The sequence below is a fragment of the Nylanderia fulva genome, unplaced genomic scaffold, assembly GCF_048542155.1.
Source record: "Nylanderia fulva isolate GAGA-0341 unplaced genomic scaffold, ASM4854215v1 Scaffold78, whole genome shotgun sequence".
NCBI classification, from domain to species: domain Eukaryota; kingdom Metazoa; phylum Arthropoda; class Insecta; order Hymenoptera; family Formicidae; genus Nylanderia; species Nylanderia fulva.
This window is the reverse complement of record NW_028190894.1, coordinates 190,991-204,544: the sequence shown is the minus strand read 5'-3', so window position 1 is coordinate 204,544 and position 13,554 is coordinate 190,991. Positions and strand designations below refer to the sequence as shown.

General features: G+C 36.1%; 1 protein-coding gene across 2 annotated transcripts; it reads right to left on the bottom strand.

Annotated features, from left to right (window-relative positions):
• Window positions 1–6,636: 6,636 nt before the first annotated feature.
• On the bottom strand, window positions 6,637–12,646 carry tra2 (transformer 2). 2 transcript variants are annotated; one of them, XM_085489045.1, is made up of 5 exons: window positions 12,484–12,646; window positions 10,072–10,569; window positions 8,975–9,189; window positions 8,773–8,870; window positions 6,637–7,923 (listed from the first exon to the last, which is right to left on the bottom strand). In XM_085489045.1, the coding sequence occupies exons 1-5, from the start codon at window positions 12,496–12,498 to the stop codon at window positions 7,913–7,915; spliced, it is 837 nt and encodes a 278-aa protein (XP_085345171.1). In that variant the 5' UTR covers window positions 12,499–12,646; the 3' UTR covers window positions 6,637–7,912. The 2 variants fall into 2 exon arrangements, with proteins under 2 accessions (XP_085345171.1, XP_029159713.2); XM_029303880.2 differs by having other exon boundaries at window positions 6,637–7,310.
• Between the last annotated feature and the right edge of the window lie 908 nt (window positions 12,647–13,554).

Genomic DNA, 13,554 nt, shown 5'->3' with positions numbered 1-13,554 from the left:
GTATATATGGTTATGCACATATGTGCGTATATATATATATATATATATATATATATATATATATATATTATATATATATTATATATTATATATATATATTATATAAGGGATATGTTGATTATTCTTGATTTCTTTTTGATTATTGATGCTATTGTATAATTTGCTCCAAATACTTATAACGTGAAAGAACGTTGAGTAATGTATAATCAATGCAAGGATGTTCAGTATATCATCCAGTATATAAATTAGAGTTCAAATATATCAATATTAATTTTTTTATAATATATATACAGGGTGTCCCATAATTCGCGAACCACCGCGAATGGGCAGATAGAGCGTGTTAAACTGAATAGAAAAGTCTTGTATCATTTTGCGATATTCGCAATAATTATTGAGTTATTAACTAAAATATCTAAACAAATGAGCGGGTAGAAAGCGGTAGGCCGGACTTGGTGTGCACGTATCGCTTAGTATCAAAAGTATCATCTTACTTTTCGGCGCCACTACATTGGTCGCCGCTCGCTGCATGACGCCGCCTCTCGATCAAATAATGCTTTCTACCTGCTTATTCGTTTAGATATTTTAATAAATAACTCAATAATTATTGCGAATATCGCAAAATGATACAGGACTTTTCTATTCAGTTTAACACGCTCTATCTGCCCATTCGCGGTGGTTCGCGAATTATGGGACACCCTATATATATATTAGAATATAGAGAAATGATAAAAAATATATTTCGGTGATTTAAAAATTTTTTAATATATTGAAAATATTTTTACTACATACACTATATATAAGTGTAAAATAATTCAGAAAATAAATTTAAAAATAAATTAAAAAAAAATCTACATACCAGCTGTGTGCATGTTCCCTCAGGGGCACTATACGGACTCATCCCCGTAGTGTACGGGTGTCGCAATCCCGAGGTACCCGAGCTGGAGTGCGTGAGAAGGATGAATGAGGTGTGATGGGTGTGCAGACCCTAAAAAGGACTTGTCCACTGCACTAGGTGAAGGAAAACACTGACATAACACCCGGGGGGGAGGCCCCGTTAGCTGTGTAAGGCAACCTCCTAAGGGGAAGGAAAACCCCTGACAGAAAAAACCAATTTTCTTTTTCAGAAATATGAGTGGTTTCGAGAAAGAAGTGAACGTCCCGGGTTCGGGTACCGGGAACCGGCGTGGGGGGGGTGTAGGCCTGGCTCCCTCCATGTCGTCATCGAGCGACAGGTCGTCCACGGATTTGCCGGCTGGGTCCGTGGATTGGATCATGACAGCGCCGAGGAAGCAGCTGGAGCGGAAGGTGGATGGCCGGCTTACTAAGTTGGCCATCGCATGGGAAGAACGCGACAGGACTGTCGACCCGAAGGACCTGGCGTTGAGGATTCGTCGGGTTCTTTTGGACGAGACTGTTCGCAGATTTCGGCATATCGGGATGTATTATACATTGTCCGGGTATGCCGAAAAATTTCTGCGAAAATGTGCGAGGGGTGCAACGAAATTTTGCGGGTCCCATGAGTGTGTGCGGCCTTCTGACCACTTGGGATTGAGCGACTCTTCGGTTGCCCTAGAGGCAATAGAGGAGGAGCGCCTCGGGGACTCTGGCTCTCGAGATCCTGGCGAGGAGATTGAGGTGATTCGGAGTGACTCGCCGCGGGACGCGACTCACGAGGTGAGCTTGCTGGGCGACGGTGCGTCGGGTGCTGCCTCTGCCTCCCCTGGGAGGTCCGATGGCGCGCTTGACGTGTCGGAGCCCGGTGTTTTCCATAGCCCGGTGGAAGTCTTTGACAGGGAGCAGGTCCTGTCGGATAACTGCCGGGCTTACGCCGAGGAGATCCGGAGGCTTGAGGGGCGCATCAGTGAGTTGGAGGCGAGCAACCAGAAACTCCGTGAGGAGTTGAAGGTTGTGCGTGGTGCGGTGGCTCCCCTTCCTTCCTCTTCTGGAGAGAAGGAGGCGCCCCCTGCGAAAAAGAGATCGCGGCGGAGGCGGAACAGAGAGGTGGTCTCTGAGCCGGAACTTTCTGGTGAGGAGACCATTTCTGAGGTGCGGAGGACTTTGTTTGAGTCCTCCTCTGAGGCGGCTTCGGGGGGGGATCCACACCAGCAGCTTTTAGCGCGGGTGGATCTCCTCATCGAGAGGCGCATAAGCGGGGCGCTTGAGGACCTGAGGAGGACTGTAGAGTCTCTCAGGTCCTCTTTGGATTCCCGGGAGAGGGGGACGGGTTCGCTTGTCTCTGCCCCCCCGGTCAAGAAGGTCTCCCCTGTTCTCTCCGCGCGCACGCGGGGGGGGGGCGGGGTCGTGGGGGTAGAAAGGGGGTTTGTCTCTCTGGGGTGGGATTGCCCGCTTCGTCGGCGGCTACTGCTGCTGATGGGGATGCGGTGGTCTCGGGCCCTGGAGTGGTTCCGGCTCCGAAGGACGCTGTGGTGGGTCGCGCTGAAGTGACTGCTCGACAGAAGCGCCCGCGGGCTGTGCGTCAGCCAAATTCGGCGACGGTACAGCTGCTGTCGACGGGGAGCAGGTCTTACGCGGAAGTCCTGTCCGAGGTGCGGATGTCCGTGGACCCCGCGGAACTTGGAATCGGCCCAATGTCGATGCGGTTTGGCGTCACTGGGGGTTTGCTTCTGCGGGTCCCCGAGAGGAACGCCGAAGGGAGGGCGGGTCTTCTTGCGGATAAGCTGCGGGAGACTTTCGCAGGGAAGGATGTGGTGGTTTCTTTCCCCCGGAAAACCGTGGAGCTTAGGCTCCGCGAGACTATGGAGGAGGGAATCGCCACACGCGAGGAGATACTGGGGGCACTCGTGTCTCTGGGGGGGTGCGATGCGGAGGCTATACGGCTTGGGGAAGTCCGGTCTTTGCCGCGGTCCCCTTTGAGTACCTTGTGAGTGCGTTGTCCGGTATCCGTGGCCGGGTGGCTTTGTCGTCCGGGGGGTTGAGAGTGGGGTGGAACACTCTAGAAGTAGAGTTGCTTCCTACCCGCCCTCTGAGATGTTTTAGGTGCCTTGAGTTTGGCCACGCGCGGGCTAAGTGTACGTCCGAAGTTGACCGGTCGGGCCTCTGCTACCGGTGTGGTGTTGGGGAACACCGAGCGACGGGTTGCGTCGCCACTCCCCGCTGTCCGACTTGTGCGGACGGTGGGAGGTCGGCTGACCATGTCCTGGGTGGACGGGGGTGTGGTTCGCTCCCCCCTTCACCCGGGCAACGAAATACCGGGGTGCGCGATAGGCGCCAGGCTCCGGGCCGTCCCGACGGGGGACGACCTATGGAGATCGAGGCTGCCTCAGCAGTCGGCTAATGTTTAATGTATTTTGTTATGTCCATAGTAGGTAGCGGCGATGGGTTTGGAGCGTCGGGGAGGTTGCCGAAAGGTGACTCCGCGGCCTCTTTGTCCGCGTCAAGTTTATGTTTTGTCTTAGTTCTTTGTCTCGCGTCAATGGGTGGTGTGAACATCTTTCACCACCCTTTACTTGTGGTCGGCCATTGTGCCTTCGATGTTGGCCTCTAGAGGGCTGGGCCTGTGGCCCTTACTTGGTTTTTTGTGGATCGTGTATATATGTGTATACATGTTTGTCCACGTAGTTGGTGACGTTTTGTGACGTCAATTCATGTAAGGTTTGATGGCTGCGGTCATCTCGCCAACCAGGCCGGCAGGGAAAGGAGTGGGGGCTCCAATTTCATTGCACGTTGGCCTCGGGATGGCCGGGGGTGAGCTGATAGCCCGGCTCACTCTTATTTACCCTCTCGGGGTGAGGGTATTGGACGGCCAACTTAGTTGCCCGGAAATGTATCCTTAACAGGATCAGATCATGGGTGTCCACCGTGAAGTAATGCGTTAGCGGTTCCGCGGTGGACAATACCTGTCAACGACCAGGGGCTATAGTCAGGTTTTAGGTCGGTACCCCGTCCGATAGTCCCTCGGGATACTACGGACGGGAATCCACCACGAAGCCTCCTGGCCCTCCCTCAAGAGTCAGGACGCGAAGTTTGGTTTAGGCAAATTTCCTGACTTAAAAAAAAAAAAAAAAAAAAAAGCTGTGTGCATGTGTGCAATTGATTTATTACTTGAAATTTATTTACGGAATTATTTTGCATTTATATATTTATAGTATGTGTAGTTGTAAAATGATTAAAATATTTTCAAAATCAAATATTTAAGTTTATCGCCTATATAAAAAATATATTTCTATAAATATATATATATTTATTTATTTCCAATATATTTTGTTAATAAAAATTAATGTGTATATGCATTACAATATATTCAATACAATATTCTTTTAATTTGAACGAAAATTATAAATAACTTATGCGTAACATATATTTTTGGACTCCTAAATAAAAAATATATTATATTATTTGCAAAAAATAAAATGAAATATTTTTTATTCGAATAGTCTCAACTGCTCTTTTAGCTGAATGTTTAGAAGCAATAAAAAAAAATCGAGGATCTACGAAAAATTTAAGTAATTTTTAGGATTTTTTTATATGATATAAAAAAAATATATGGTATATAAATTGATTTTTTAATTTTTTTATTAATTTTTAATTACACACACACACACACAAATAGATTCTTATTATTTAAAATAGTTTTTATTTTTGTTCTTTATTTACATATGCATACATATACAAAAAAATAAAAATAATATGATAGCCTTTTTGCTGACATTATCTCTCAATATTTGCATCCGTGTGCTCACGTATTAGTGTTTGTACCTACATGGACGCTACTACATATGCGATGTAAGAGAGACAAAGATGGAATGATGCTCTCTCCTTGTCAAGCAGTCAGTATGTTACCACAGAAATTTCCCCTGCTCCTTATGAATCTAGTGAGAATCTTATCGTCCAGATATTTCATAAAATAAGTGACATAACTTCGTGAATTTTTTTTTAATATATTCTTTATATAATAAAGCAGTCCTCTAAAAGGCCGGATATTACATTTTCGCTCTTAAAAATTTATAATAAATAAAATACGGACTCGCGGCTAACCCAACCTTACCCGTTCCTAGCTGCGCATTCCCCCAAGTTTATTAAAAATTTTTATTTTTCTTTTTTTCATAAAATAGCTCTTTAGAGGACTACAAATGAGCTTACTGATTAAGAATATCCTAAATTTAATAAGATTCATTCAATATTTTGGCTAATATCTGGAAAATAAGAATCTGTAATTCCCGGCCGATAGGCGTCTCTACCATGTCGCCTGTCGACCCTTAAGTCTTAAAACTCTCATTGTAGACCCAAGCTAAAGCCCATCTACATCTATCGTAAAGTCTGTTCTACAATTGCGTAAACGTAGTTGTAAGTGGTTGTACGGTGTCGTTAAGAGCAGTTTCAAACTGTTAGACGCTCAACGCTCATTTTTAACGTCAAATCTGGTCACGAGGTAGATTGACTTTCACTGGATTGACTGAAATGAGCGTCGAATGTCAAAGCTAAACATAGTTTAGCTTTTATCTCTCGACGCGGGAATTTAAAAATCTACCATGTGACCAGATTTGACGCTAAAAATGAGCGTCGAGCGTCTGCATGAAATTGTACCTTTATTATATTTATATCAAACAGCAATCATTGCGAAGCTTAATAGTTTGACAGTTGTTCAAAATAATATATATGAAATCAAAGTACATAAAATCAATGGCGCGCGCTTGTTTTGTCTAGTAATTATAAAAGAACGATATAGTTAACTATAGTAATGCTAATAGTAAAATTATTTAACGAAAATTTGATTATACTTAAAAAAATATACTTATTTTTCTCGCTTTAAATTAAATTAAAATTTTATGGAATGATTTATAACACATTGGGATCTACGAATTCGAGGATTTTTGTTTTTATTGAAAGCTGGTTTTATTATTATATATTTTAGATCAGGTTGATATATATATATATATATATATATATATATATATACACACACGGATTTCTAGATATTTTATATATATCATACTTCTACATAAGATTAAAATCTATAAATTTGTAAAGAGACGATAATGCAGAATTATTGAAATAGATTAATCTAGAACTAGAATTCCTTTTACCATAAATGTAAAAATGATTATAGTGTCCCATAAGAAAATTGCTAAAACTATATAATCAGTGTCATTTTTTAATGCATGCAGTAGAGAAAACAAAATTGTGTTGAAAAGAGGAAATTGCAGTTTTTAATGAATATAAATAAAATGTTTGTATACCAGTTTATTTTACTAATAAAAAGTAATGAAAAAAGTGCTAATAATCACATAATCTAATGATAAATATTTTTAACAGTGCCAGATTTAATAGTAGTTATTTAAAAAATAAAAAATGCCGTTAGAAAAAGTTTTTACGAATTTTCGTAAAAGAACAGAAGTTTGTACAAATTCAAATGGTGCACACTGAAAATATTTATCATTAGCTTATATATGTGATTATTAGCACTTTGTTTCAATAAAATAAACTGGTATACAAACATTTTTATATCCATTAAAAACTGCACTTTCCTCTTTTGAACACAATTTCGTTTCCTCAATAACTGCATGCATTAAAAAATAATAAAATTTAGTTAGGATTCTTGACAATGTGAGCAATTTCCTATTGGACAACTTGTATCACACAGATCATAATGTAATAAAAAGAAAAGGGATTAGTCGGTCATGGTAGAAAAACATTTATTGATGAAATATGATAGTCTGATTATTATTGGATAGTTATTGGATAGATAAAATTCATAATAGAACGATGTTTTCCTGGAGAGGTCTTAGGATGGTGGAGGGAGGACATGGTAGAGGCACACAATTTTTTATTTTTATTTTCAATATATATATATATATATATATACACACACACATATACATATATATATTTCTTTGATGCGAATAAAATGGCGTATAGCAACCAAACCAACTGATAAAGAATATGATCGGTATAAAGGTTTGGGAGCACCTTACGTTCATCCCTATATGAAATATATATTTCGATGCTTCTTGAATATTTTCGGAAACACGTTCTCGGCCCTGTTTCACCCCCAACCAAACGATTTCGTTTCCGTCCCGGTCGGGGGCTCTGACGATCAACTCGACTTGTCTTCGGACTTGCATTACTGAGCGCTTGAAGTTCTCTTCTAAGCTTGAGACTTCTCAGCCGGAAATGAATTGCAGATCATATTCTTTGTCACAAGCAACCGAGAAAACCTTCAGATTCTTGACAATGTGAGCAAGATAAACGTGTCTTCGGATATCTTGTCTTCAATTTTTCAAAACTCATTTTTTCAGAGCGAGAGAAACTTCAAACTTCCCTCTATCATCCAATACCTCTTGATTCAAAACCTTATAAACAAACAAACAGGTTAGAGAACTTATTTTTATTTGAGGTTCATTATTATTTTTTTTTGTTTTTTTTCGTTTCGTTTTCTTGCTTTTTTTGGTGGAAAGAATATCGCCATACTTTTTATCAAATTCAGCTCAACAGCTGGAATACAACTGTAAGCTAGCAATCGAGAAAACATCGAGCACTCAATCATATTCCAGCGTTCTCATTATAGCCATTATTTTTACATAATTTAAACCTTATCTTCATATAATACTATTCGGAAGAAATATCAACTTATGAAAATAAGGTTTCGTGTATCTATTCCAACCTTACTGATTTTTATGCAGATAATATGCTATGTTTTTTTCATTTTACTATTTATATTTTGCACTTTGTCAACGTGAAATGTCAAAATTGATGTTTATATAATTATTGCAATTTAAATGTTGCATAACTGAATTTATCTAGGATGCAGAAATTTGGTAAGGTAAGAATAGCAATTATTAACATATTTTTTTAATATAAATTCTTTTTTGACCCGTTGTTAGAAGAGAAATATTTGGGTCAAAGTCAAGGGCTCTCCCAAAACACCTGGCCTCTCGCATCACACTCGTGTCACTTAATACCGACCTGAAATTCATTAAGCAACAAAAAACCATGATTTTGTTACGCAAGTTGCGGATTGCTGCTTAATTACTACCGTACGATTTATTGAATGCATTTCTCTGACACGCATCCGTCTGCCATTTTTTCTCGCTAACTTCAAGATTGACTTTGCAATCCAATTAATGTTATCGGGTCGAATTAGAAATATAAGCAGTCTGCAAAAATATGAATCCAAACGTAACATTGCAGCATGAGTATTTTTTATTCTGCAATTCTTAATTTAATAAAAACGCTCATCAAAAAGGATTATCAATATCTTCTGTTTTGAGAATTATAAAATATGCCGATACATTTAATACTATCAGTTTGAACTACCTCCTTTGTGTTTTGCATAATAAATATTTTAAGTTTGCATAAGTCTGTAAAATTACATGATTTTTGTTCCTTAAAATTACATGATTTTTCGCCGAGTTCCGGCGATTTAAAAATAGCATAATTTTTAGGATGAAAAGTTTCCTATATTTTTTTAAATAGTGTATAAATATTATAAAATATAATTATGAAAATATTTATTGTTATGGAATTATTTATTATAAAATTTTCATCAGCACAAAATGTATGTAAAATTATGTGTATATAACATAAAGCATAAATAAAATCAATTTAATAATTAATTAAATATTTAGCTAAGAATAAATATATGTTACATGATAGTGCTAGTGCCAGATATCAATTTTTTTAAATTTTATATAAAAGTTCTATATTCTAAAATATGGTGTTGCATATGTTTTAACATATATTTCAATATTATAATGAAACGTATCAATGCAGACTGCTTATATTACAATACTAACTAAAGGAAATTGTACTTACGTGGTGAATAAGAACGTGATCTGGAACGATCGTAGCGAGAACGTCGGCGGCTGTAATATGGGCTGGGAGAGCGACGGTAGCTTCCTCTATAACTGATTCTAGTTTCCAATGCGAGCAAAGAAAGAAAAGAACAATATGTGAGAATTTATAATTATTTCTTTAAATCGTAAAAAAATTTGAATTATTGGTTACTCTCGCTTACTCTCTACGTCTAGGTCCATCCCATCCTCTATCGTGCAGATGCGTAGGTTTTCCCATGTATATTCCTGGTGTCGGGGTGTGAGCACGCTGTGTGATAGAGAAATCTACCCTTATTCTTCTTCCATCAATTTCCATGCCTGTACATTGGTCCTTAGCCACTTTGGCGTCCTCTGACGATTCGAAATATACAAAACAAAATCCTCGACTTCTTCCAGTCTGTAGAACAAATGTGATTTAAACGCAATTATATTATTGTTAAACTCTTAATATATTATTGTTATCATTAACTTTCACCAAGTTGTAATAATTTTTAATTTATATGTACAGGGTGTCCCACAGGAAATTGCTGAAACTAATCAGCTGTCATTTTTTAATGCATTCATTATTGAGAAAACAAAAATTGTGTTGGAAAGATGAATGTCTACAGTTTTTCATAAATATAAATAAAATGATTGCATATCAATTTATTTTATTGAAAAAAAGTAATGAAAAAAGTGCTAATACAAAAGATTTCAAGAGAGAAAAAAGTTGATAATCTTGAATTTTAACTATTGTAAGATAATTTTTCAAGGTCATTTAAAAATTAATCTAATTTTTTTTATAAATATAACAGGATATTTCAAGAGGAATGTCAGTGTTCTAGGACATGATTGTACACATTTTAAACAAAGTTTACATAAACATGTGTTCTATTTTTGACAATATATACAGGGTATCTGAAACCACCCACACATGTCAAATATTTTGAAAACTAAGCACGACAGATAAAAATGTTTTAAACAAAAGTTGTAGGGTTTTAACAATAATATAAGAAATGGTGATACATATTTGACCTTAACAGCAGTTATGAAAGAAGTCTCAAGATCAACTATTTAAAAAAATAATTTTCATTTCAAAAACATGTTAAAGTGAATGGAGGTATTTTCAGAAAAAATATTTCAGACAAAAATTATTCCAATTAATTGGTAGAAGATGATATAATAAAAATGCATGTTTCCATTTAAGATTTTAAAGTTAACCTTGAGACTTCTTTCAGAACTGCTGTCAAAGTCAAATATGTATGTATTGTGGATATAAATAAATAATTGTATACTTTACCTTAGCATCAATAACGACCTGTACTCGTTCGACGGGGCCGTATTTCGAAAATATATGATGAATTTGTTGCTCAGTAGTGAAAATCGACAGTCCGAAAACGCCTAAGCACCGAGAAGGGCAGGGATTGTCACGATTGCCGACGTGACGTCGCCTGGAGGACATCGGGCTCCTGGAGTGCGATCGATATACATGCCGGTCACGAGAGTACCGCGACCGTGAATACGAGCGCGATCTGCTGCGAGAATAGCGGCTGCTACGATACGGCGAGCGACTCCGGCTGCGGCTGCTTCCGCGATGACCGACATTTGTGTACTTGCTACCGCGGTAGGATTTGCGACCGCGCGACACCGAGCGACTACGCGATCTCGAGTACTTGACCTCTCTATGCGACTCCTTCCGTTCTCGTGATTTGCGCGATCGCGAGTGCGATCGCGAATCCCTCAAGCCGCCGTCCGCGGTTCGCGGCCTTCGTGGACTCGCGCTGCGACTGCCGCTTCTCTGTAAAAATTACAAACTATTGTTATTGTCTTTTTTTATTACGTATTTATAGGGTTAAGTTAATGATTTTTTTAACTAATTGTAAGTTAAGTTAAAGTTAGTTGCTTATAAAATCAACAAAAAATTAACTCGGTTAAAGCACTGACGTGATTAAAGTTAAGAATAAATTAACTAAAGTTAAATCAAAATTTGATTTTTAAAAAATATTTATATTAAATTAGAAATGTTTAATTCTTTTAAAATTTATAATAACAAATAACAAAGAAATTTTAATTATTGTCGTTTTTTTATTACGTATTTACAGGGTTGGGTAAATTAATGATTTTTTTAAAACTAATTGTAAGTTAAAATTAGTTGCTTATAAAATTAATAAAAAATATTTATATTAAAAATTAAGATAAAAAATTTCAATGGTAAAATTTATTAGAAAAAAAGTGTAAAGACTGAATAGAAAAAATTCTAAAAAATTAAAGTAAAATTATAAGTATAAATAAGAGAAAATTAATAAATTTCTACATTTAAAATATAAATCTAAGAACTTAAAAAATTAGTTTACTTATTTAAAAATAAATTAGTTAAGTAAAATTAATTGAGTTTATATCTAATAAGATAAAGTTATAAATATAAACTTATATAACTTAAATTATTAAATTTTATATAAATTAGTTATAAGTCAAAATTAAAATATATAGATTAAAAAATAATAATTATTAGGAAAGAAATATTTGATAGAATTTTATTTCATATAGAAAATGATTATAAAATTAAAATGAATATATACAAGTAGAAAAATTTTTAAGAATGATATATATAAATTGAAAATTATTATTGACGATGATAGTGAGATAATAAAAGTAAAGATTTTAAATTCTTCTAAAATAATATAAAGTAATGTAAATTTCTCATTTCTGTTTTAAAGAAAATGTTGCATCATCTATTTGGAACAAAAAATTCACAGAAATATGTAATTTTCAAAATTGTTTGGAGCACTAATAAGTGTCATTATTAATAATTTATTGTGTATAAGTCCCTATTATTGTAGTATTGTATGTATATTTTATATAATAATAATTAAGATAGTTATACATTACACTTTATATATATCATATATTGTCTGAAAAGTACACGCAAGATGTAAAATTTTCAAAGATAATATTAATAATCACATATGATATAATAGATAATTTAGGACACCAGATTGAATGTAAACAGCAGATTGATGATGTTCTTTTATATTGCGAGATAACATGAAAACTTTCTTATTGTTAGATTGGCTGTGTTCAGCACAAAAAGCAGTTTTGCAACTGTTATAAAACTTTTTCTGCAGAAACAAAAGTGCTTTTTCTGCTGAACGCAACCATTAATTTTTTAATTTTGAAAAAATGCATACTCTGTTATTTTCAACATATGTATATATAAATATATATATGTGTGTATATGTGTGTGCTTGTATGTGTATAAATATTTAGTTTAAATGCTTTTAAAGTTATCATGTCAGAATTTTTTTCATATTACAATTTTATCAACAATAACAATGACATTGTATTCTACATAATTTCTTAAACATCAGAGTGACATAAATTAATCGGTTAATTGCTGGAAATGCTTCAATATCAATATTTATAACCTTATAACATTTTCTCTTAATATTTTATTATTACATATTATTGTCATGTGGCGCATTGGAAATTCGATATATTGGAATTATATTTACTGCAAAACGTCTTGGAATTAATTTGGAAGACAAAAAAAGGAGTTACATTGATTATTACGCATTCGCGTGAAATTGATAATGGCTATAAAACCACATTGCTGGATCGATATAATGGCTGCATCGAAATTGTTCGTGCCGTCATTTGTCACCATTCGTGCAACAAAAATTTCCCGTAAGTTCACAAAAAATATTGCACTCACCTCGATGTCGCTCATCGTTTATCTTCTCTGTGTCCCTTAAATCAAAGAAAGACGGAGTGAAAGACTCTCGAGCAAGCAACACTCCGTGTCGTCGATTCACGATAAATATGGCGTATCTCTCGACAGGAAACGCCGGGCTTCCAGATGTACACAAATGAACGCACCAACATCCGGCAGCGTTGCCATGGATATAGAAATGGCGATTTACGATTCCTTAAGGTCATGCGCACAATGAAAATAGTATATTGTGTATCAAGTGCGGAAAGTTGACAATTGGTCACGAGTGCGGGGGATGGACGCACGAGCCGAAGGCGAGTGCAACCATCCTACACAAGTGAACAATTGTCAATCCGCACGTGATGCACATACTATTTTGTATTACAAGTGCAGGCAAAGTGGCTTTGTGCGCGTTTTCTGTGCACGAGGTGGCCGATCGCACGCCATCATCTTGCGGCTAAAGCCGTGGGTAATGTTTTGCCCACGGCTTTAGCCGTGGACAATGACTTTGAACACGGCTATTCCCGCACCGTGTCGCCGTTAGATGGCGTCGTGGGAAATCGGCCGCTTTCCGCACAGAAAACACGCACACAAAGTGCCACTTTGCCTGCACGTGTAATACAAAAAATATTAGAAATAAATACTGAAAATATTAAGAATCTAAAAAAATACAATTCAGATTTTTATTATATTTTACTACATTATATATTATATTATTTTTTATAATATATTAATTTTATATTTTATATACTTTCATTTTTATATATTTTTAATATAATTTTTTATATTTTATATTTTTATATATATTATTACCATCAATTGTAATTACAAATATGTTTTTAAATAAAAATCAAAATTTCCTTGTTAATTGTTATTATAACTTGTATTTTCATTGTTATTATAAATTTTAAAAGAATTAACAAACAAAATACTAATTTAATGTAAATTTTATTTTTAAAAATTAATTTTTGATTTAACTTCAGTTAATTTAAATCTTAACTTTAACTGAGTTAAGCCCGTATCAGACTATGGATTAGAATTGAGATTGAATTGAAATATAACTAATCAGAATCA

Coding starts and splice junctions, on each gene's coding strand:
- tra2 (XM_029303880.2), bottom strand. Junction 9,190..10,071: donor AGGTCGTTATTGATGCTAAG/GTAAAGTATACA, acceptor TTTGTTCTACAG/ACTGGAAGAAGTCGAGGATT. Junction 7,311..8,772: donor ATCACGTTCTTATTCACCAC/GTAAGTACAATT, acceptor TTTGTTTATAAG/GTTTTGAATCAAGAGGTATT.